Consider the following 23,105-nt stretch of genomic DNA (forward strand, 5'->3'; position numbering starts at 1 on the left):
AAGACAGGAGCAAAAGGAAAACTCTTCTATGATAGCAGTGCAAATAGGTGAGAAGTATAATATGGTACTATGGTGGATGATTTGACAGACTCATGTAGTCCTTTGCGGGCCCTAAAGCAACGGATGCTATTGTGGGAATTAATTTCTTTTGCCAGAGGTTTTCTTTTCTTTCTGTAGACTGGCAATAAAGGGTGCCAGATAGCATCAATTTGTATGTGATTTGCAACTATTGGGTATCAGACTGTTCACTGTAGCATGTTCAGTGAGAGTTTGTTGCTTGATTGAAGCTAAGATCTGTTGGCAGATGTGTGTATGGTTTGTATCTTTTTTTCTCTTTTTTGGCTCATCCATGAGTTACTGTCCCTTCTGATGAAACTTGTTCTTCTACTGAAGATCTCTGATAAGCATGCCAAGTCAACAGCTGCTGTTAGAAATTTGTGTTTCTTCACATTTACATACCCTCATTCTGCAAGCTGCAGAACATACAGTAGTGTGCTTCAATGAATTTTATTTGGATCTGAGCATACATGAAATGATTGGAGGTTTATAGTTACCTGCAGATTTAGTGAATAAAACGCAAAAGACTTTTCTTTTTAATACAGAAGAGTCATTCTTTTGATTTCTGCATTTTGACATAAGTGTGTCTTGTGCCAAAGGACACAAGCTGAAATACTGTTTCAGTAGACTGTTCTTTTTAAACTTTTCCTTATTTCAGTACTCCTAGAGACTTCCTTGTGGAGTTGTTGAGTTACGTAAATAGTTACGTAGCATTGCTAACATGTTCTACTGTCTCAGTAAAATTAAACTTTTAGCTGTGAAATAAAAGGGAAAAATTGGATAACTGAATGTATCAAAATCTCTCCTTGCTTCAGCAAAAGGGTCGCAGTTCTGGCTATGGCACTGTGATCACCACAAACTTTTGCTTTATTTAGGAATTAGGATTTGACAGTTCTTAAAGAAAGACCTATGTGAAAGGAGTTTTCCCACAAATTATCAGTTGAGCCATTTAGACTGTTGGAATGCACTCTGTTAGGAAAAGAAGAATGAGGGAGACATTAATACCAGGGAAATAACTTGATTTTTATATTCCAAACCAGTAACTTATGTTAGTTGGTATTACAGGTTTCCTGAGGGGGGTTCCTTGCAGTAATTGTATCTTGTTAGCTTTAACTTTCTAAAGTGGAACAGCAAGAAATTTTCTTGTCAGAGCAGCAATTGCTATTTTTCAGAAAATTGGAAACAGTGAACCTGGAGTCTCTTGTAATGTTCCGATTGCTTTTTTGCGATGGCCGAAAGGAAACTGAGTAAATTTTAAGTCTTTTAAAAAAGTTATGCTTTAAGAGAAGCAAAAGGCAAATTTTGTCCTGGATGAACTAGAACTACTGAACTACTTGTACAAAGAGTTAGTTTGGTTAAAAAAAAACCTTCATGAAGATTTCTGCATATGGTTGTTATGTATTTTGCTTAAATGTGAGCAGTTGAAAGGAAGGGCGAAATTGTGGAGGAATGCAGGGACAAAACTGCACTTCTGTGTAAGTCACAATTTACTGTTAAGCTTGATACAAATTTTGATAATTTCCAAAGTACTGTTTAAGTGAACTCAAGCATAAATACAATAGTCCAAATAAAATGGTGAACTTTACACAACTAGTACAAGCAATATCCATGTCAATTCTTTTATCTATTTTTCAAAGTTAATATCTGCACAAATAATCATATTAGGTTAATCATATTAATTAACTCATTAGGTTAATCATATTAGTTAACTCTTTGAGGACAGAATTGTTCATTTCAAGTCATGCTTTGAAAGTGATGCTTGGCACAACAAGGAACTCTGCATTTCTTAAAGTTCTATGCATTATAAAAGAGCAGATTTTCCAATACCTCTCTTCATTCTGTCTTTACTACTGAACATAAGATACCCATACTAAAACAGTTCTTGACTGGACCAACTTTGAAAACAAAATGGCACCTCCTTCAACCTTTCTTGATTGACCATATGTTTTTACACGTCTGTTGAGACAACATTAGCATTCTTGTTTGTGGAACATGTCAAAACTGGATTTATAGTAGAAACTTATTTGTGTCTCATGGGCTTCTCTACTATGAGGACCACGTTCTGGAATTACACCAAAACCCCAGGAGCAGAGCTTGGCTCCTGCAGAACATTTGGCTCCTAAGAATTTGTATGTCTCTTGTCCTGTGATTGGCGACCATTGATGTGCTGATCACGTGAACGGTTTCAGACTTTTCCCCGATGGAAACTACTGCTGAGATTCAGATTGCTTAAATCCATTTTAATGTCATAGATCATAGAAAGTTATTTACCTTCTCCCTCCGCTTTGAAGGCAGGTTTTAGACACAGTTCTTACAATGCGTAGCTTTCCAGAGCTGCTGTCTTGGAGTGGTTTGCTGAGATGTCCAACAGGAATTCTGACAGGTACTTTGGTTGTGCTTGTAGGCTTTGGTTTGGGGATCCGAGTTGGAGCTGAATGGTGGAACGCATCAGTAATCTTGAAATAAACCAAGAAAATAAGTAATGCATTAGTGAGGAGAGACAAATTGTGTATTTAGCTCATCAGTGTCTTTTCCACTTTGTAAAACTAAACACATTGCTCTTAGAACTGTTTGTCTGAACTTCCTTTCCTTGGTAATGAGAATATAGCTTTGTATTTAATTTATCTATTTGACTGGTGAATATCGAAGTTTCTGAATGGATTGAAATCCACAGTATGTAAAAGAGGGGTTTTCATAAATATTTACTGCTATCTGCTACCGAAGATGAGATACATAAATCCTTCCTGGGTCTGAATGTGTATAACTAGTTTTATGTTTTGATTTTCAGCATCAGGGCTTTGAAATTGAGTAAGGAAAAATGAGATGCTGTTTTCTTTGCCATGTGTTCCTTGAAGATTTTACCTTTAGGTGGCAGCAAAGTTTTTCTTTTGAGCTGCATCCCAGTATTTTAACTAAAACTGAACTGAAATTTTTCATTGATTGCTAAATAAAAAAAACAACATACATTTTCATGTATTATTAAATGTATCACTCATTTGTCAGTATGCAAGGAACTAGAAAGTGTTTTGCTTTAATTACCAAAGGCACCATGTTAAGAAGGAGTTAATGTTGGAGGGGATAATTGTGTGCCTGCTATACGGCTTTCCTTGAGTACTGAGTTGGAACAGTTTGCCTTCTGACTATGTGATATGGCCTGGTAGATGAGGCACAGTGTTGAGAATAAAATTTTAGGTGGGCTATTCCTAGCAGTGCTACAGTCTGATGTAAATTTAAGAGATAATACAAAAATGCCTCAGTTTTCTAACTATAAAAAGAATTAGATTTGAATTAGAATTAGATTAGAATCCATCATTTGCTAAGCATATTGAGATGAACATTTGCATATTCATGTAGCATATTGAATAGCATATTGAGATAAAAATATTTGAAGTCTTGCATGCTAAAATCTGATTGTATGTCTAAGAAAGAGTTGTGGATTCTTTTGGTTTGTAGCTTCTATTTGTTTTGTTGTTTTTGAGAAGTGTTCCAGTTCAAAAATTCCATAGGGTACAAAGAGGGGAGGATTCTGTCATAGTTGATTGAATAGCAATGTTAGTACCTCAAGAAGGTATTTGTAGGCCCAGATTTTTACAGGTGTTGTGCATCTAACTGGTATTCAGGCTCTAAAGTCTTACTAAGTCACTGGGAAGTTAGGTGTGAAAATACTCCTGTGCTCTGGCCTGTAATTTGCTTCAGCTTCTACTTCATTAAAACCACTATTTACAATATGGCCTTCTGAGCCTTCAGATTTCACATCAGGCAAAATTTTCTTTTTGTGATTGAAAAATGCCATTCTGTTTTGCAGTTCTGAATGGCAGCATTGAATACATTTGAATTATTATCCCTTAGTGCTGAGAGTTGTGTTACAGCTGATGACTTTGCCAAGATTTGGTCTGGTTACACTGTTTATATTGCTCTCTTTTGTGTTACATTTGCTTATAGCTGCAGTAACTGAACTGGTGCAGCTGCTGGCATAGGCTTAAGTTTTAGGATAACAGTTGTATTATAGGGCTCTTTTCCTATCCAGATAAACAATGTTATGTTTCTGTGCCAGGACAACTAAACTTGCACTTCAGTGACTGCACCAATAGAATTGTATAGCTGTAACTTTGGTTGTCAGGGAGGGATTTAACAAACTGTCCATCTAGTTCTCTTCCTTCCCATTCAACATTTAAAAATTGGTTTATTTTTCATCATTCCTGATAAAAATTCTAGAGAGGAAAGGCTGAATAACTTTAACTAAAACACTTGCTGACCCTTTATTATTTTTTTTTATTTAATTACATGTGTGGCTAGACCAAGGACTAAACTTTGTTTTTGAACTTGAAAAACTATGAATCTCAGGTATGAGTTGTAAAAAGAACATTTTGGATCAGTTGATTACATCAGTGCTTAAACTGCTGTAAGATATACCAGTAAAGAGGGAATGGTATTATGTGGGAATTGTTTGGAAAGCACTTGGAAGTAACTGCATAGAAATTTCTGCATTGAGTTAGTTGTATGTGTACTGAAAATTTCTGTGCTATTCTTTTAGTTCCTCCCCTGCTACTTAATCTAGAGGCATGTAAGCAAATACATTGGCTATAGCATGCATGTGTATTGCGATGTCCATTTTGGTTTTTTGGGTATACCTGAATGACTGAAAAAAGCCCTATATATATATTTTGGCAGTCTTTTTCAATATAATTTTAAACTTTTATCTATGTCTGGGAAATCTGTGTGCACACCAAGGATATCTTCAAATATATACATCTTTTCTGTTTTTTCCTTCAAGGTAATGGTTTTCAGTCTCCCATTCTTTTTTTGACGCTCACTTGTATTCTGAATTTGCTGGCTCTGTGTTCATTGTTACTATTTAGTTATGGTTCCTTGAGTTCCCATCTGTAGGCCACTTTTTATATCTGTTGTCTTTCCAAGTGAAGAAGAGGAAATAAAACATGTTTATCCTTCAAAAACCAAGCTGAGCTGCCTTTCATGTTCTGGACAGCCCTTGTGTGTTCCCACCAGTGTTCTCTAGTAGCACTAGAAACAAAATGTTGCCAAGGAGCTACCTAAATAGTCATGCAGTTTTCCTTTACTTAATATATCTAAACACAGTTAAGTAAATATTGGCAAGTAATTACTGCTGCAGCAAAGACAACCAACCCCAAAGACATTAAACTAGTCACATTTTTGGAATGAGAAGATTGTGGTATGGCTATCTGGAAATACAATAGCATTGATTAGTTTAAGGTGTTGGACTTGGAAAAATATCAATGTTTTTGTCCGTAGTGCTTCTGTTTGTGGAAACAAGCCTTGAAAATGAGCTTTAATTGCAAGTAATGACCTAAGAATCAAGAAAGGTGCAGTTTCATAAGGATCATTTGACTTCCTCAGTTTTAACTTAACTTCTGAAGTATATGTCAATCACCTGTAATAAGAATTGGCAGGAGAAGGAATGAGAGCTTGTTCCCAGTAGCTGTGTTATTTTATAGTGAATGACAGCAGGTACTTCAAGGACATGGACAAACACTCCACAGGTGATGGATGTGGAATTTTCACACATGACTGTGAAAATGGCCCTTCTTACTTTGAGTAAATCAACTGTGAAACCATGCTCTGAAATATCATGACATATATATTCCATACACACTTCAGTTATTTTCCCCATGGGCACAGAGGTGGCTTATCTGTTAATGATACGGGCTGCCAGGTATTTTACCACAATACAATGCTTGCTTTCTGGGTAGTGGCTAAGGCAAATGCTTGTGTGGGTGGTGTTCAGGGGAAGAAAAATATGTCCATTTATGTGCTATTGAAGTAGACCTGCCTTTGGTTCTAATTTCTTTTTTAAGAAAATCTCTTTAAAGCTGATGTGTGTTTTGCTTCCTGTTTGTACTGTATTCGTTTAAATAGGGAGGAGTACTTCTGCTGTAAGTTTTCTTATTTTACTTGCTACAGTCAATGTAGAAATTGATCTAGGAGAGAGAACTTTAGATAAGGTTCTTTTTCACTGTTTAAATTTTTACCTTAAGGCATATGAGTAACAGGGAGTAGAATTTTCAGCTTCAGTGAAAATGGCCAGGGGATGGTGCTGAAGACCGTTCACACAAAAGTCAAGTATCTGTATGTACAAGCCTGCCTCTTGCACATTTCAGTTTGTACCTGAATGCTTGTCTGCAGTCAGAATGTAAGCCAGGTCTGCAAGTAAGAATGAGTTAAGATTAAGCAATAAACCTGAATGTTCCCTTTGATCTCCAAACCAAACAGCTTTGGCTGAAATTTCAGGTTAGGCCTCCTCAACTGCGCAGGGCATTCAGATATTTCCTTTTCTTTCACTAGGTCTTGGCATCAGTCTTCTAAGGAATCCAGAGGGAAAATTCTCAGTTGCTCTGCATTTCCTTTCATGCAGACTGCTTGTGAGCTTGACTATATGAAGATGTGTAAGCAGGAGTGGTATAAATAATCTTTGTAGTTATTAACATTGGTAAGATCTTAGGCAGCGTATTGTCTGGCGTGGGTCATTGCATTGTCACACCAGTACAAACAGCTCTGTAAAGGGAAAATGCTTTGTAATCTGTACAGTTGTAGTACTTGAGCTGTGAAGTGGGAAAGCAATTGGGTTTTTTTAAGCTGGAGAAAACAGAACTGAGAAAAGACATGATAATTGTTTTCTAATATGTGAAAGTCTGTTGCAGAGAAAATAGTTTTCTGTGTCCAGTGGCAGGATAGGAAAGCGAGCACTGGATTACAATTTCAGCAAAGTAAATTTAGTTTAGAAATTAGCAAGATTGTTAATAGCAAGGATATTTCAATGCTGTTGTAGATTCCTGGAGTAACTGTCAAATTGTCATTGCAGAAGTTTTTTTGGAACAGGATGAACTGGGCATTTGTTTGGAAAGGTTTAAGTAAAGTTGTAGTAAGGGAATAGCCTAGAAAATGGCCTGAGGGCCCTTCTAAGCTACATTTTCTGTGATTTGTACTCTTCTGCTGATACTTGGCCTATTACAGGACTGTTGATTTCAATAACATGACCTATTCGATAGAAAAATATAAGATTAGAAATAATTTCCATGTATGTAACATGATTTGCACTCAGGTACCCAAATGTGTCACCATGATCTTATTTCCTGAACACAAAGTTTAAATTTACTTCCTGGTAGTGGAGGAAAGCAGCATGGTTGGACAGAGTTGGATGCAGAAGTTGTATTCCTATTTACTAAAATTCTCTTATGTGCCTCCCTTTTCTTGGGACATATCTTCACTGGGAAATGTGATAATCTTTTAAACAGAAGATAGTTTAGAAATTGATTTTTAATAGGTAAGAGACAAGATGCAGAAAGAGGCAAGGTTATGCTGTGTGTCAGATCTGCTAGGACAAAGACAAGTGATGTGATCAAAGTGGGTGATCAATACGACCATGCAGTTGGCTGATTTCCTTGCTGCTAGGAGCAAGGAAGGACCTCGGGCATCCTGTTGAGCAGCTAGTCCCCAAGAAAAGTAGTACGGTCTTTTTAAATGCTAAACACACTGCAATATTAATTCTGTCCAGCAGAGGGTAGTGCTGGCACTTAAATGTTTTCTTCTGTTACTGAACTGTTAGTGTTTTTATATAATACATTATTTTACAAATCTGCATGAGATCATTAATTCACTTGGTTTAAAGCTGTGCTGCCATTTGTTGAGTGAGATTCTTGGCAGCAGGTATTATTCTGTACAGATTGTGGGCAGATAGGATATATGTGTTTGGGTATGCAGTTTTTAACAGTGTTTGGAACTGCACTCATACTTACTGAAGATATTTTTGTGTTAAAAGGTGCGTGTATCAATATTGTATTTTCAAAACGTTTGAATATATTTTTCTCATATTAGTAAATATATATATGTTGAAGAAGCTTACAGGGGTAACCAGGTTGGGCCGAAATCTGTTCTGCATGGAAAAGGAAAAAAAATCCTCTGCTTTTACCATCATGGCTTTTCTTCTGTCTGGGAACAGGCTGTTTTCCTCTATGAAGGTCACATAAAAGGTGTATTAATGAGAGTCTTCATACACACATATATATATATGTATATATAAATTATATTTTAAAAAGCCCTCTATCTTTTGTCCAGCCCAGATTGGTGTATCTAAAAGGATAATGGCTTTGAGTTTGAAGCAGGTTCTTGTCACAATTTAAGCTGCCTTACTGTGATTCTGCACAAGTCAATTAACTTCTGTCCTAAGAGAGTGAGTTCTTCTTACTACCCTGGAAGGACATTAATGGGACAGATGAATGCTTGTTGTATATTTGGAGTGCTTTGTGATATATTTGCATGCTAGGTTGTAAATCTTCGGGCAGTAGTGATAACATCTAAGGTGATGAGACCAGGGCTTTGCCAGTGATTCCAGTATAAAGTGCTCATCCTTTTTGCTTGCCCTGTTAGTTATATAGCTCTTTTGTAGAGCTTTACTGTGAATTAGATCCTGGTTTTGTGGTTTTGCATTTTGTTTTTTTCCTTTTTCATAACGATTTGTGGAGTGTGGTTGTGTTTGGTGTTTTGCTGTGGGGGTTTGTTTGGTTGGGTTTTAGTTCAGGTTTGTTTCTTGACCTGGTTCACGGTGCTGTCTTCCTGAGCAGCGATGACAGCATAACTGAAATGGCAGCATATGAGATGTGGTAGGGGTAAGAAAGGGGAGGGACCTCCTTTTGTCCATTCCTATATGAAGACCCTGTGATGTCAGGCCACTGCTTGACTAGTAGAGAGTCATTGATTAGAACAGGTCTTTCCTCTTGTCTTCAAAATCTGTATCCCAAGAGCACCTTGATCGATGGATAGAGGACAGTCATGTTTAGTTGGTAGCTCTGATATTTGAGGCTTTCTGGGTGCCCACAGTATGGTGGGTCACTGCATGACATGGTAGCAGAGAGAATTCAGCGACATCTTGGGGCCACTGACTGGAGGTTCATGAGAATGCTTCATGCTTCTTAAATTTTCAAGGTTGGTCTTTTCTTTTTTCTAAGCAATTTCCCACTTACAGTTACTTGGTGTTAATTTTAAAATGTCTTTATACACCTACTTGTGCTGTACTTGAACCATAAGATCTTTTTCTCTAGTGTTTCTTGGTAATGTTTTGGTAGTCTTTGCTTAAGCCTTGAGATTAGGCAGTTGTCAGTTTTTGTTTTGCCTGTCTCAAGATCTGTTTCCTAGGGACAAAGTCATCCTGCAGATGGTTACTCCTTTTCCATCACCTAACCCTGCAGCATCCATTCAATTTTAATCAAAAAGTAGTGCTGTACAACTCCGTTTCTGATTATTTTTGTGTGAGGAATACAACTCCTTAAGCCTTACATGAGATGTTTACATACGGACCTTTTTTCTTACTACAGCTTTACATTTTGTCCCCAGACACCCTATTATCTGCTGTGCTTTGGGTCACGAAGATTAGCTGGCTGCTTCTGTAGTTTTGTCAGTTCCATTTCTTAATTAGCTACCTGAGGGAGGTTTTTAAGTAACTTGGAATACTACCTCTAAGTTGATAAATGGGCTCTTTGCTCTCAGAATATAACTATTGCTTATTCTTTTTTTTTTTTTTTTTCCTTCTTTTCCTACCCTCTCCTCATCCATCCTCCCTATAAGGACAAAAATTACAAATATTTCTTCTGAAATATTTAATTACAGTAAAAGAATGACTTAAAAATGCTGATCACTGAACTGTTTGAGCTGCCCTTGCTCACTCACTGAAATAAAACTGAAAAGGTGAAGGGAAGTTGATAACTGCTGCCATTTTTTATCAGTTACTTCTCATTTTCTAAAGGGCAGATTTTAGACTTCAGAGGACATGGTTGCCAAGAGTTTTGGAAAAGAGAATGGTTGATATTATGATCTGCTGAAAGCTGCTTTTACGCTCTCTTTCACAGTTTAATCCCTCTGATATATGCTGTTTGCTTTGTGACCATATTTCCCTTTAACATTTAATTGGTTCATTACATATTGTCAGATTTCTGGCTTTTGGGCAAATGCTGAAAACAAGTTTCTCAGCCTCCAAATTAACAGCAATACTTACCATTTATGGAATGCTTGAAATTCCTAAAAACCTAAAAAAAAAAATTTGGTTGAATTCTTATATGATTACGCTTGATGTTTTTGTTGTTGTTGTTGTGATTTTTTTTTTGTTGGGTTTTTTTTTTTTTGAGTGTTTAAATCAATTTGCAGACAATTAATTTAATTTTCTCTTGTTCTGCTCTTTGCTCTTTGTCTGCCAAGGAAGTAGGTGAATATTTCCAGTCAGCAAAATTGAAATAATCTGAAATATGGAGTAATGGTATGAACACTTGAGGTTAATTTGTAAATTGGTAATTTGAGTCCTTAAGATACGCTTCCTATTTGTTATTTTATTATAAGATTACAGCTAACTTTTCTGTTCTAGCACTTAGGTTTGTGCTCTCAACTAATAGATCCAGGTGTTTTTCTCTGCTTTGTGCTTTGAAATAAATCTTGGAATTGGAATAGGGTGGACCTGTTCTATTCTGCAAACCTTATTTTCAGGCAAAGTAACTATTTGATTTTTAATCTGTTGAAATGAATGACAAAAATTGCACTGTGAAGTCAGTTAAGATCTACACACAAATTGTTTCATCAGCAGAGCAATGTAACCATCCCTTAAGGTTTTTTAGGAAATAGGAAGTTAATTTACAAGCAGCGGTGATGCTTCTTACTTAGGAGTTAATGGTAATGAGTGGCTGCTTCCTTTGTCTCTTGATAATTTAACCGTTACTGGTAGACCATCATGTGTGTAAGAACTGAGACAGCAACAGAAGCACTGTCCTGTTTAATTATTAAACTTCTTAGTGGTGTGAACTCTCACCTAGGTTTTGTATTCAAAACTTAGCTTTAAGCTCTGAATGTCCTTATTCAGATAGCTTGGTAATTGTCCAAAGAACTAAGTGTCCTCATTTGTGCTTTTCTTTTATAAGACATTGTAATAGATGGCCAAGCGGTTAATGATCAACGCATTTCTGTGTATTTTGGACCACAGGTATGAAGTGGAGTGTTTTTTCGGTTTTTTTTTTTTTTTCTTTTTTTTTCTGCAGAATTTTTAAGTCCAACTGAAGAAAGTATTAGTGCTCCTGGAGGACAACTCTTAATCCCTTAGTTTTTGGAGGATCTGGTGTCTGTTAGTACACTGGCAGTTGCATACTGCAGACACAGTTATTCAGTACCATGCTTTTAATGTGTCCCTGCAGAGACCTTGGGTATGGATCAACAGGATATGCACTATACGACATTCTAGGAGTGCAGAGAACATGTTTTGAATGGACTACTTTTTTATTTTGAATGAGTTCTGCTGTTAAGAATGTGTAAGTTGAATGTAGTTAAGTAATTTGTTCGTATAATTAACACACTTTAAAAATGATTATAATCTTAACTTGCTTGAGTGCTGTCAGCTGTCTTGATCAATGAATTTTGCTGAAGTTGGTGGGAGCCAGACTTTGCATTGCAGGATAGCACTATGTACTTCTTCTCACCCAGAGCTTAGTCAGATCTCACTTTTGCAGTTATTTCACAGTATCACACAGTATCACAGTATGTTAGAGATTGGAAGGGACCTCAAAAGATCATCTAGTCCAATCCCCCTGCCGGAGCAGGAATACCTAGATAAGGTTACACAGGAATGTGTCCAGGCGGGTTTTGAATGTCTCTAGAGAAGGAGACTCCACAACCCCCCTGGGCAGCCTGTTCATTGGAGATAAAGCAGGCCAAAACAGATAGGAAAGACATCTTATGAGGCCTGGTAGCTTCAGGAGATTCTGTATTCAGGTTATGCATGATGTTAAGCTAGGCTTGTGCAGATCCACATTTTGTGTTTTTTAAAATTGCTACTGCTTAACTGTAATACATTTGTTATGTCCATTTCTGCCTCAAATTTCTACAAATTTCCGCCCTGCATTGTTTATTTGACTGAAGTGTGTATGGGTAGTAGGCTTTGCTTTTCAGTAGAAACCATTCCTTCTAAAATCAGTTATTACATACAGTTGTAATAATTTAGATTCCTGTCCATCAAAAGGACTTACAGAGTCCCCTTGTTATGTGAATGCGTGTGCCAAAGTCCTTTGTTGAATCAGTTGCTAAGTTATACTGCAGAATTATTTTTTTTTTTTTCTCTAGATAATGTAAGCAGCATAATGATAAAGGTTTAGTGAGTAGGGACTTTCTGCTTACTTGCAAACTTCCTTGTTGGTAAGGAGGTTGAACTGTTATAAAAGGTATCTCCCCTCCCCTCCTCCCAACATAAGTTACATAGGCATTTAACTTTTCAGAATAAGGAGCAACCTTTCCAATTTACATTTGCGGTTTACAGCTTTTGAGAAAGACATTTAAAGTGCATTCCAGGTCTTGTGGGCTGATTCACATTTGGCGTGAAGTTGTTCCACTATTAGCAGTATTTTCTGTGAGGCCAGAATTTACTGCTTGGCACATGTGTAAAGGGTGGAATTGCTTACATTTCTGTCCTTTTCTTAGGCTCTAATACTCCATCATTAAAATATCTTAATCTGTTTTGTCCATTCTGAATAGTACTGCTATTCACCCTAGTCCTAGATGCCTGTATGTTTGGAGAGTTGGTTTAGTACTACTTCTTAGCACTTCTGTCGAACTTTCTCTGCCTGTTATTTGAAAAACATGAAGATATGCCATAGTTTGCTAATCTTGTTTCTTCTTCAGGATACCTCTGTGGTTGTATTGTATGTTAAACTGATGGCTGGGAGCTTGGATAAAATTTGAGGATTATGTATGAATACATTCTTCTGAGTTATGATTTAGCAACGTAAGTGTTGCTGTTTATTGCTTTACTGCATACCTAGGTGATAGCAGTTTTTCTGTTGTATTAGAAAAAACTCCGCCTTGTTTGGGAAGATTAATTTTGTGATATAAGCTTCTGAACTCGGTTCACTTACAAGAAAGTTTTGCAAGAAAGTTTAAAAAGAGTTTGAACAGTGCAAAAAAAGATGGGGAGAAGAAGTGGTGGTTGTGCTCTGGAACATATTGTATATGCATCATAAATTTGTAATAAGATACAATACTTAATATTTTGAGTGTGTGATGTACTGATAATTATCTGAAATGAGAAGGCTAGAAGGAGTTGGGAAATAACAGGGAAGATAATGAATTGAGTCTTATCTGAAGTTAGCAGGCAAAATTATGGCTTAATTAAAATTCTACCATACATGCAAAAAAAAAAAAAAAAATACAAACCACACGTAACAAACAAAAATATTCTGCAAGCAATGATAAAAATAACCAATTATTTACTGTTTTTGTAATGTTAAAATACTTTACCAAGGTAAGTTGCAGTTAAAAGTAATGTGAGTAATTTTGAAAATGGAAATACATGAAGATGCATTTATACAAGTGCAAGACTAAATATTTTACATAACTGTATTTCAATGAGAAGATATACAGTAAGTGCACGCTTAGTAACACTAAGCAGGCAGAACTTAACGTTAGTTCCATATGCTGTTGTATAGTTCATGCATGGATCTCTCCCAAAGTAAAGAGGCTGTTCCAAATAATTCTTGCTGGGATGAAAAACAAGATGGGTTGCTGGTAAGGGTGTCAGCATGGATGGGGGTCAGTTATAGACATTACTTACTGTAATTTGTGATTGCCGTGGGAGAGGAGTGGCTGTTGGTGTGATAGTAATACTGCTGGTGATTTTATTGGTGGACTTATTGGGTAGGCCATTAGCTAGTGCTGGAGTTCTGTTTTCTTGCACTGGATTACAAGGGCTGATAGGCTTGGAATTGGTGAGAGCTTGGACGTAGGGACTTCCTAAATGGATGTGGATTTTGTTATCCTCAGTAGTTATTACACTTGATCCTGTACTGTTAGATCTCTGAAACTGCCATGACGACTGCCTGTCTGGGGATACTCTAAAAATCGTGTGCTTGGCTCCCATTTCCAAAGGCTCTGAGGAGAGTATTTGTTCCTGAGAACTTGAACTTGGTAAAGCCAAAGGAGACATTGTTCTTTCAGGAGTTAAAGAACCACATGATTCAGGAGTTTGAGATCTTGCAAAAGTAGCCATAGTAATAGGAGAAATTACTTGCTCTGGGCTAATGTAATCTTCTGCTGCTTTTGATTTTACAGGTGTTAAGGAGGCATTTTGAATAATGGTTATTCTTTGCTTTGGAGTGCCACAGTTGGGTATAACTGCTGTGCTTGTGTAGGAGTGAGGACTTTCAGTAGTAGGACTAGTTATTTCAAGTGTTGCTGTGTTCTGTCCATGATCTGGAGTTACCTTTATATGAAGAGGTTGGCCTGGTGTATGGCTTAGCACTAGGTCTCCAGACTGCGCACAGTTTCCATTTTGTTTTGTATGAATCTTTCCATTTTGAGGATGACTGTCTTTGGACTTCATCCAAGGTATCCATAATTTTTTGTTCATGGCATTTGCAATGGATGAGTTGCTTTTGAAAGACACTGTTTGTTCTTCCTCACTGTTGTCTTTATCCTCCTTATTGTTGTCTTCATGCAGCTGCCCATTTATGACTGTTCTCTCTAAAGGCATGAGGGTTTTGTAATCAGGTGGCTCATTGTGTGCTGGATCTGTCTGGACTTCTTTAGAAAAAAGTTGCAAGTCTGAAATTCTCCTTCCATTGAGACCAGGCCTGAAGTTGTTGCTGAAGTGTCTGTACCTCTCCAATTCTTTTGTGAGGCTTTCAATTTCTCTTGCTAACTCTCTGTTCTTGTTTTCTTGCTGGAGGAGTTTCTTCTGTATGACTGAATGATCACCTTGGAGGTGACAGATTAGGTCTTCTGTTGCCATGTATTCATGAATTTTTTCTTTCAGTGCATCTACTTCTCTGGAAAGATGACTTGATTTAGCTTCCTCCTCTTTGAGCTTCTTAAAAAGGTGCTGCTCTTGATTGGACTCTGCCTTTTCTGTTAATTTATATCTAGCCATTTCCATTTTCACAGCCTCCAGCTCTTCTGATAGGAGCTTGGCTCTGTCTTGTTCGTTGACGTATCTTCTTTCAAGAGATTCAAATTCATCTTCAGTTTTCATAAGATCATCTTCTATGGCCTTCATTTCTTGCAGCTTCTGCTTAAGCCTCTCAACTTCTTGAGAAAGCTCTTTGATTTTGTTGTTTTCCTGCTGCAAGGAGGTGCTGGATTTGGTGCTCTCCTTACGTTTATTTTTAAGTTCTTTTTCAACACCTTCCAATGACTGAAGTCTTTTTCTTAGAATATTCACCTTGGAAACAAGATCGCTTCCTTTTTCCTCTTCAGCTTTCAGTTTGTTTTTCAGTTCATCTCTTTCTTTTATAACACAGGACACTTTCTCCTCTGCATCAGATTTTGATTTCAGTGCTTTTTTACTTTCCTCGATTAGTTTTTCTGTAACTGACATTACTTTATTTTGTTCCACCTGAAGCTGAGAAGTTGCAGCTTGCAGCTTTTCTTCTGTTTGCTTTATTTTTTCACCCATAGTTTTTCTTTCATCCACAAGCATCACTGTTAGACTCTTCAGCTTTGTTAAATCTTCTTTAAGTGTAAACTCAGTTTTTTCTAACTTACTTTCAATTGCTTCAAGCTCACCAACTCTAGCTTTTAAGCCATCCAGCTCTTGGGACAGCTGCTTCGTTAGCATCTTTTCTCTCTCTAGGTTGCATTTCAGGGAGTAACATTCCTGTTTATTCTTGTTGAAAGCATCTTCTAATTTCTCCAGCTCCATAATTCTTTTGTTAAGTTTGTCAACTTCCCCCTTAAGGTTCTTGCTCTGTGATGCTTCTTTTTCTAACTTTCTATTAAGTTCTCTGCATTGATCTTCCATTTTTATGAGCTCTTCATCTTTTCCTTCCATCTCCAGCAGTCGTTTCCGTAGTTCTTCTACTTCAGTCATAAGTGTGGAGTTCCCATACTCCCCCTTATTTATCTTATCCCTTAGGTCTTGCAGTTCTTCTTCTGCTTTTCGTAAAGATTTATTGGTCTCTTCCAGGTCATCAATTTGCCGGCTGAGAGCAGTTAGTTTTAACCGCAGCTGACGATTCTGACTGTCTTCATTGGTTAGTTTGGCCATCATTTCTTCTTGGTCTTGGGAAATCTTACTGCTTTGGGCTTGAAGTTCAGCCTTCAGCCTACTGGCTCTTTGTTCTTCTTCTTGGACTTTTGCTTCAGCAAATGACAGCTTCTCATGTGCTGCTTCTGCAGAAGTGGTTAATTCTTGAATTTTTTGACTTTGTTGATTCAACTGCTCAGTGAGTCTTTGCTGTTCATCCACCACCATTAAAGTAAAGGATTTCAGTTTAGTCAGTTCTTCTTTCAGTTTAGCTATTTTCTTGTTGTCTTCCTTCTGTCTTTTTGCCTGATATGCTGTTTCTTTTTCAAGAAGCTTTTTCAATCTGTGGGAGGAAATAATATCGTATTTTGTAGCCATTTTAACGGGCATTTAAAAACACACTTGAAATATTATGACATCTCTTCCAGATGTGCATGAACATCCACTTGAACTTGTAACTACAAGCGGACCTCTCATTGTAGCATCATGGGAAAGTGTTCGCAGGCCTTACTTTCTATTCAGAAGTTCTGTTGTAATGGACACTTCAATATGATCACTTAGACTTAACAACTTCAATAATTATGCATCTTTGTTTACGTTTTAAGCTTTTGACAGCTATCAATGTAACAAAATTTATTGGTATTCTGCACTGGAACAATACGGATCTTGGCTGTTGGGTGAGGCTAGGTATGTGCATGCAGGTGTTTTATTTAAGAAATGTGATTATCATAGTGGTTGAGAAATTAAATCAGTACAGCCCTCAAGGGCAGGTATAATTTACAGCATCATAAACCTCCTAATAACTTCAAATTGCTTATAAACCATCCTGTTGTTTTATGATTAAACCTTATGGATGTTAAAGTATGTGAAGGAAATGTAGCCACACCAAGCAGTTAGTCAGGCTGCCTGGTATCAATTTCTAAGCAGCACATCAGAGCAAAACTGCAGGTAAGTCAGTTCTCAGTAGAAATGCAAGTCTTGTGGCCTTGTATCACACACACATACACACACACACACACAAATGCACTCAGCAAATAAACAGGTATTCAGGTTGTGCCTTTTGAACTTGAGAAAACCCACATGTCTTGCTGTCTGTTAGGCTTGAATTCAGTCTTGTATCCAAAACTTGCAGATGCACATGGGTGCAGCCCTGCTTGTACATGATGCTTGAAGGTTTTCGTAATGGTTTTTCAAAATTAGTTATACAACTTTATATTAGTACTCAGTCTTACCCAAGATGCAACATACTTAAGGTATATGCAACATACTTAGGTATTAACAAATTAATACCTCAAATTATTAGGTTTTTTTATAGCCTTTTCTTTCTCAGGGAGGTGCTTGTGGAGTTGGTCTGAATTATGATTAGGTTTGGCAAGTACATTTGCCTCCTTTCAATTAGATTATGCCCACCTAAATGTATATTCTGGTATTAAAGACACGTCTGAAAAGCCTAGATTGAAGTAATGAAGTATTAGAATTTTTATGTTTCACTGTTGTACATATGTATCCTGTTGTATGTAGATCACATGAGGGAACTCTTGCATCTCAGGACTCTACTTGCACAAAATAACTGCTTCAGTGCTCATTAGCTGAGGACCCCCTGCCTATATTTTTTTTTTTTATTATTTTTTTGAGGGTTTTTTTTCCTCCTGAAATACGATGACTCTCTATCAGTTGCTGCTTGAACATACAATTCCTGTTCCACATTTGTCTCTGGTCACTGTTGTGATGCCTTTGTCCAACTGGTGCATCTTTGCAGCTTCCCACTGATAAGTTCCTATTACAGCCATCCTTTTACTTCAGGGAGAGCTTAGATAGCGGCCTCCTTTGCACAGCTCTTCATTAGCTGTTGACTGACTGGAGGCACGTATTTCTGGGCATTTAAGAGGCTGCCTCAGCAGCATACCCGTTGGCAGCATTGTACTTGTCTTGCATGGAGAGAGGAAGTCCCTGCCATTATACATTATACAACTGCCCATCAGACTTGTCTGATTTAATGATGGTGTTGTATATAAGTCTACGACTACAAAATTTCTTACATTATCTTTACCTTTCCCACTTTTTATAAAATGCTTTATATGAAAAATTGATAGAATGGGAAGTAGTAGTAAACAGAGTTGATATCAAAGACTTAAAGCAGCCCCACATTCTTTACAACAGTCAGTTAACATAATGGAGAAAACAGATGTGAAATAATAGAAGTGGAGAAGGAGAAGTTTGCGAAATGAGCTTGAAGAAATGCTGCTGGTTGACAGAACAATAATTGGGGAGAAGACTGCACTGTCTTCAAAGGCTGCTTTTTACTGTGTTTTTGGCACATAAATTTTTGTCTGCTTTTCAGGGCTACTTTCAGTTTGAGTTCTTTTTAGTATAAAAATCTCTCTTCCCTCCCCACCCTTGTCTCTAAATACTTGAGTAGTGAAGTTCAGTTGATGATTTACTGTTGCCATAGATATAAAACTATAACAGAAACATAACTAACAATTTCATTTGGAATGAACTCAGATTTTTTGTGTGCATGAAGCCAAGACGTATTAATACTGTTAAAATAGACTTGGGCTTATTAGCATTTGATTTGGTTTAGCTTGCTTCACTATAATTTAATTTTGTAACACAAACTTAACTGAGTATTTTAATACCTAAATTAATCAGTATTTTACCTAACACTTCCATGTTAATTAGATGATGTCTCTCTGGCCAAATGAAACTGTAATGCTCCAGTGACTGGTGTCCCTTAAGTTGCTTTAGAAAGAAAACTCTTAGACCAAATAGTAAACAACAATTGTAAACTTCATCATTGAGTTGCTGTATATTGTTTTTTATGATGCAAATAAGATAATTGTGCATAAATAATGAAGTTGACAAATGTTTGAGTGAATAATCCCAACAGCCCTTCCAGTGAGCATCAGTGTATGTACAATATTTTTTTCTATCTTCTCTTCTATAATTTCATTTCTCAAGTTATCTCTAATGCTTAAGACTTGCTTCAGCAAAGCACTTGAGGTTCCAGCCCAACCTGTGTGATTGATTGAGGTAGTTTAACCCAATTTCTGATCAAGTCTGTGTTGTAAGGGTTATTCAAATGTAAGTGCCTAAATTCCTGTTATCTGTCCTGTTTCATTGTATAAACTGAGAAGGATTTTCAAGAGATTCTGTTTGTTTGGTCATGCGAAAAGATTTTAGGGTGCTTGAAAATGTTTCCTTCAATCAAAAGAAAAAATACAGTTTTAGGATTGAAACAGAAGTGCAAGCACATATTTCTAGAGATCTGTCTCTTTAAAAAAAAAAACATATATAATATCACTCCACTGAAGTCAAGTTATGGAGCATAGTGAAGAAGCTGTGAGTTAAAGGATTTTAATGTGCTTCTAAAATGAAAAAAGTGATGTATTAATTATTTTTTTACTTTTTTTTTTAGTATATTGTGTAGTGAAATTTTTGCACTTGTTTTGATAACTGTATGCTTATTCATGTATTCCTATACAGAAAATGCCCTCAAGAGTGCTGAATAGATATTGATTTCTTGAACAGAGTTGAGATTGATATTGTAAGAAGTCAACTGGAGTCCATTAATATTTGCAGAAGAATTTTTCTTTGGCTGTTGAATTTCTGTTTCATGGTTCAGTAGGTCATGCAAGTGTGTCTGTACATATGCACTTAGGAATGGAAAAGGACCCTAAAATGTTTGGGGATTTCTGTGGTGTGGGCCTTTGTTCTTTTTTAATTCATCGACTGGTTTTGGTCAGCTGTTTTAGGGGAACCTGAGTTGTGCAAGTCAGGGCTTGATTTCGTATATCATTTGAATTAAGGCAAATCACATGTTTAATTGAAAAAGTGCTGTTAACTGTAGCATTTTGTGACATTTTACATACTTCTGTGACAGATAAAAATACTTTTTGTTAACTTCCAAATGCTCTCCTTCTGAAATGATAGTAATCCAAAATGCTCTCTTTCTGAAGAAGAATATCCAGAGTATTTGAGAGACCAATTTTGCCAAAAATATGCAAAGGTCAAAAATGTTGGCTTAAAAAAAAAATGGAACAGGCACTCCAATATCTAATAAAATATTTTTATTGTTTTTGTTTTCAGTTGAATTTCATGATCATGTAATTTCATATTAGACAAAGATAGGTATATCATTTAGTCAAAGCTTTCACAGGTAATTCCAAGTAGTTGACTTCAAAGGAATTCAAGAACTCTTTCTGAATCCAGGCCAGCAAAACCAGGCATTGGGAATTGTTTTCATAAAATCACAGAATAGTTAGGGTTGGAAAGGACCTTAAGATCATCTAGTTCCAAACCCCTTGCTATGGGCAGGGACACCTAACACTAAACCATGCCACCCAAGTCTCTGTTCAACCTGGCCTTGAACACCACCGGGGTGGAGGATTCACAACTTCCCTGGGCAACCTATTCCAGTGCCTCACCACCCTAACAGTAAAGAATTTCCTCCTTATATCCAATCTAAACTTCCCCTGTTTAATTTTGAACCTGTTACCCCTTGTCCTGTCATTACAGTCCCTAATGAAGAGTCCCTCCCCAGCATGCTTATAGGCCCCCTTCAGATACTGGAAGGCTGCTATGAGGTCTCCATGCAGCCTTCTCTTCTCCAGGCTGAGCAGACACAACTTTCTCAGCCTCTCTTCATATGGGAGGTGCTCCAGTCCCCTGATCATCCTCGTGGCCCTCCTCTGGACTTGTTCCAACAGTTCCATGTCCTTTTTATGTTGAGGACACCAGAACTGCACACAATACTTCCAAGTGAGGTCTCAAACCTAACATTCATGTTTTTATGAATATGAATGTTAGGTAGTTACGCATAATACAAAAGTAGTGTCCTACTACTTTTTCTTCAGAATTTCTGTTACAAATTACTGCTTTTTTAGTGGCTTACTGCCATGATGGTTTGCAATACCAGTTGTCTGCCTTTTTATTTCTTTAACGACACTGTATTGGTCAGCCCTTCTCTGCTCATCGTCATCACTTTCCTTAGTATGGGTATGATAGCTTCTTGGTGTTAATCTCGTGCATTCAACTGTACTTTCTTGCTTTACAGTAGTTTTGTTTTTTCCTTTGTTCTTTTGGGTTTTGTCTTGTTTCCCTGCCCCCCTCCCCCCCCCCAAGTGTATATAGCTTTGGCTACACTGCATTATACTTAGCAACATAATGACAGTGTGTTCTGTATAAGATATGGGGACTCCCAAAACAGTTCATTGTCTTGGTGTCATGCGATCATTTTGTCTTTAACTGGAGTTTTCTGTTGTTTTGGGGGGACCTGTATTACATCAATGCTGTTTATGTTTTTAGAGCAATCTAAGGGGATGGCTTTTCCTTCTGAGTATCAGGGAAACCCAAGAAAGCATGAGACCCTTATTTTATAATGCTTTGAGTTTGTTCTAGAATGAATCCTTATTCTTAGAATAATAAGGATAAACCCAATACTTTATTTTTTTTTTCTTTAAGCAATCTTGTATTGATGGCTTTAGAGAAGGCTGTTGATGCAAGTGAAATAGGTGTTGGTTTGTAAAGCTGTACTTTAAACATTCCTTTCACTGAAGTATTGAGGAGATTTTAATATGCAACTTATCAATATCTTTATTTTTATCAGATTATTCTGCAGAAATGATGGAGATTGTGAATGTGGTGTTGGTTTGTTTGTTGGTTATTTCTTTTTTTTAATCATAAAGATACGTATTTTTATCTAGCTTGTGCTCTTCACCCTTTTCCAGGTAAAAGATGTAGCTTACTAGAGGTTCTACAGGTTGTAACGTGAGAGAGACTTGCTTCTAAAAGTTTTGAACATGTACTTGAATTTCCCCCTGTGCAATGCAAATAAAAACACTTCACCTGAAAGCTTTTAAATGTAGATGAAGTCATGCTTCTTCCTCGGAGGCATTCTTCCCAGTTAGCAATAAGCCATGGCCTGGCCTTTAATAAGAGAAGAAACATGCTTCATCATTTCTGATGAATCCTGTAAACAGTTGTAATTTTTGACAGCAATGCAGTTAAATATTTGGTTTTGGAAGACAGCCAGTCTGTCTGTACCTTCCACAGTTTATTGCAATAAAATTTGGGTTTGTTAAAATGGGTTTCTTGGGGTCGCTGTGCATTTTATTCTTTTTCATTTTTCCGTTGCCTACAATTCTACTTGTAGATGTGTAGTTTTTATGAAGACATATGTTATAGCTACTTTTATGGGTCTCTCTTATCTTTATTAATGCTTTTTTTTTTTTCCCCTTGTCACAAAGAAAGTCCAAAGCCTTTGAAATTACAGCAGCAACAGCATACCATAGCTGTTGTGTAATCTGTTGTCTTTATCTGAATCAGTCAGCACTTCCCAACAGAATGCAAACACTTTAAAATGCATTTTCCAGTGTATTTTTGCATATATATATATTTTAATTCATTAGTTTATACTAGGATGTGGACCTCCACAAAGGGTGTCTCAACTGCAAGAGACTGTGTGTCAGGGAATTTCCTGATAAGGAAATTTGTTCTATAAAATGAGAACTTACATGGAGGGGGATGTGAGTTCTGCTTATTACTCTGCAGGCTACCAAAGAATAATTATTGTTTTGTCTGATGCTTAAAATGCTGACTTGCTTTACAAGTCTTAATAGAAGTCATAGATGATGAGTGGTGTTGCCAGTTCTGGGTTAACGGGCAAAATTTCAAATGGATAACCAGGTGTTTTTAGCTGTGATGCTTAGTAAACATATTCAGATAATACAGTCTTTTAAAAATTAATTAATCTGGAGCAGTAATGTTGTTTGTGACCATGATTTCACAACTACTAACCTGCTGTAAATTCTTCCTGGCAATATAGGGATGGATATTGGCAGTCATAAATGTTTTAAAATCCTGTGTAGATTTGGTGACAGTAAATGGCATGAGAAATTTTTAACAAATTTATTTTGGTTGATATAATATCTAAGACTGGATTAATATTCACCTAGAGTTGCTCTAATTTTAGTTCAGTACTAGAATTCAGTATTCTTTTACCATGAAACCTCAGTTTAAGAATATAAAA

General features: G+C 36.8%; 1 protein-coding gene across 1 annotated transcript in view; it reads right to left on the minus strand.

The window, feature by feature from the left end:
• Positions 1-935: 935 nt before the first annotated feature.
• Positions 936-23,105, minus strand: part of FILIP1L (filamin A interacting protein 1 like) — a gene marked incomplete at both ends in the record, with an annotated part of 85,005 nt that continues 62,835 nt past the window's right edge. The window contains 3 exons of the mRNA XM_080614165.1: positions 936-1,026; positions 2,329-2,513; positions 13,667-16,418. Of these exons, the coding sequence (XP_080470291.1) occupies positions 936-1,026; positions 2,329-2,513; positions 13,667-16,418 (3,028 nt within the window). The remainder of the gene's footprint in view (positions 1,027-2,328; positions 2,514-13,666; positions 16,419-23,105) is intronic.

The sequence above is a fragment of the Psittacula echo genome, assembly GCF_963264785.1.
Source record: "Psittacula echo genome assembly, chromosome: 3".
Lineage (NCBI taxonomy): Eukaryota > Metazoa > Chordata > Aves > Psittaciformes > Psittacidae > Psittacula > Psittacula echo.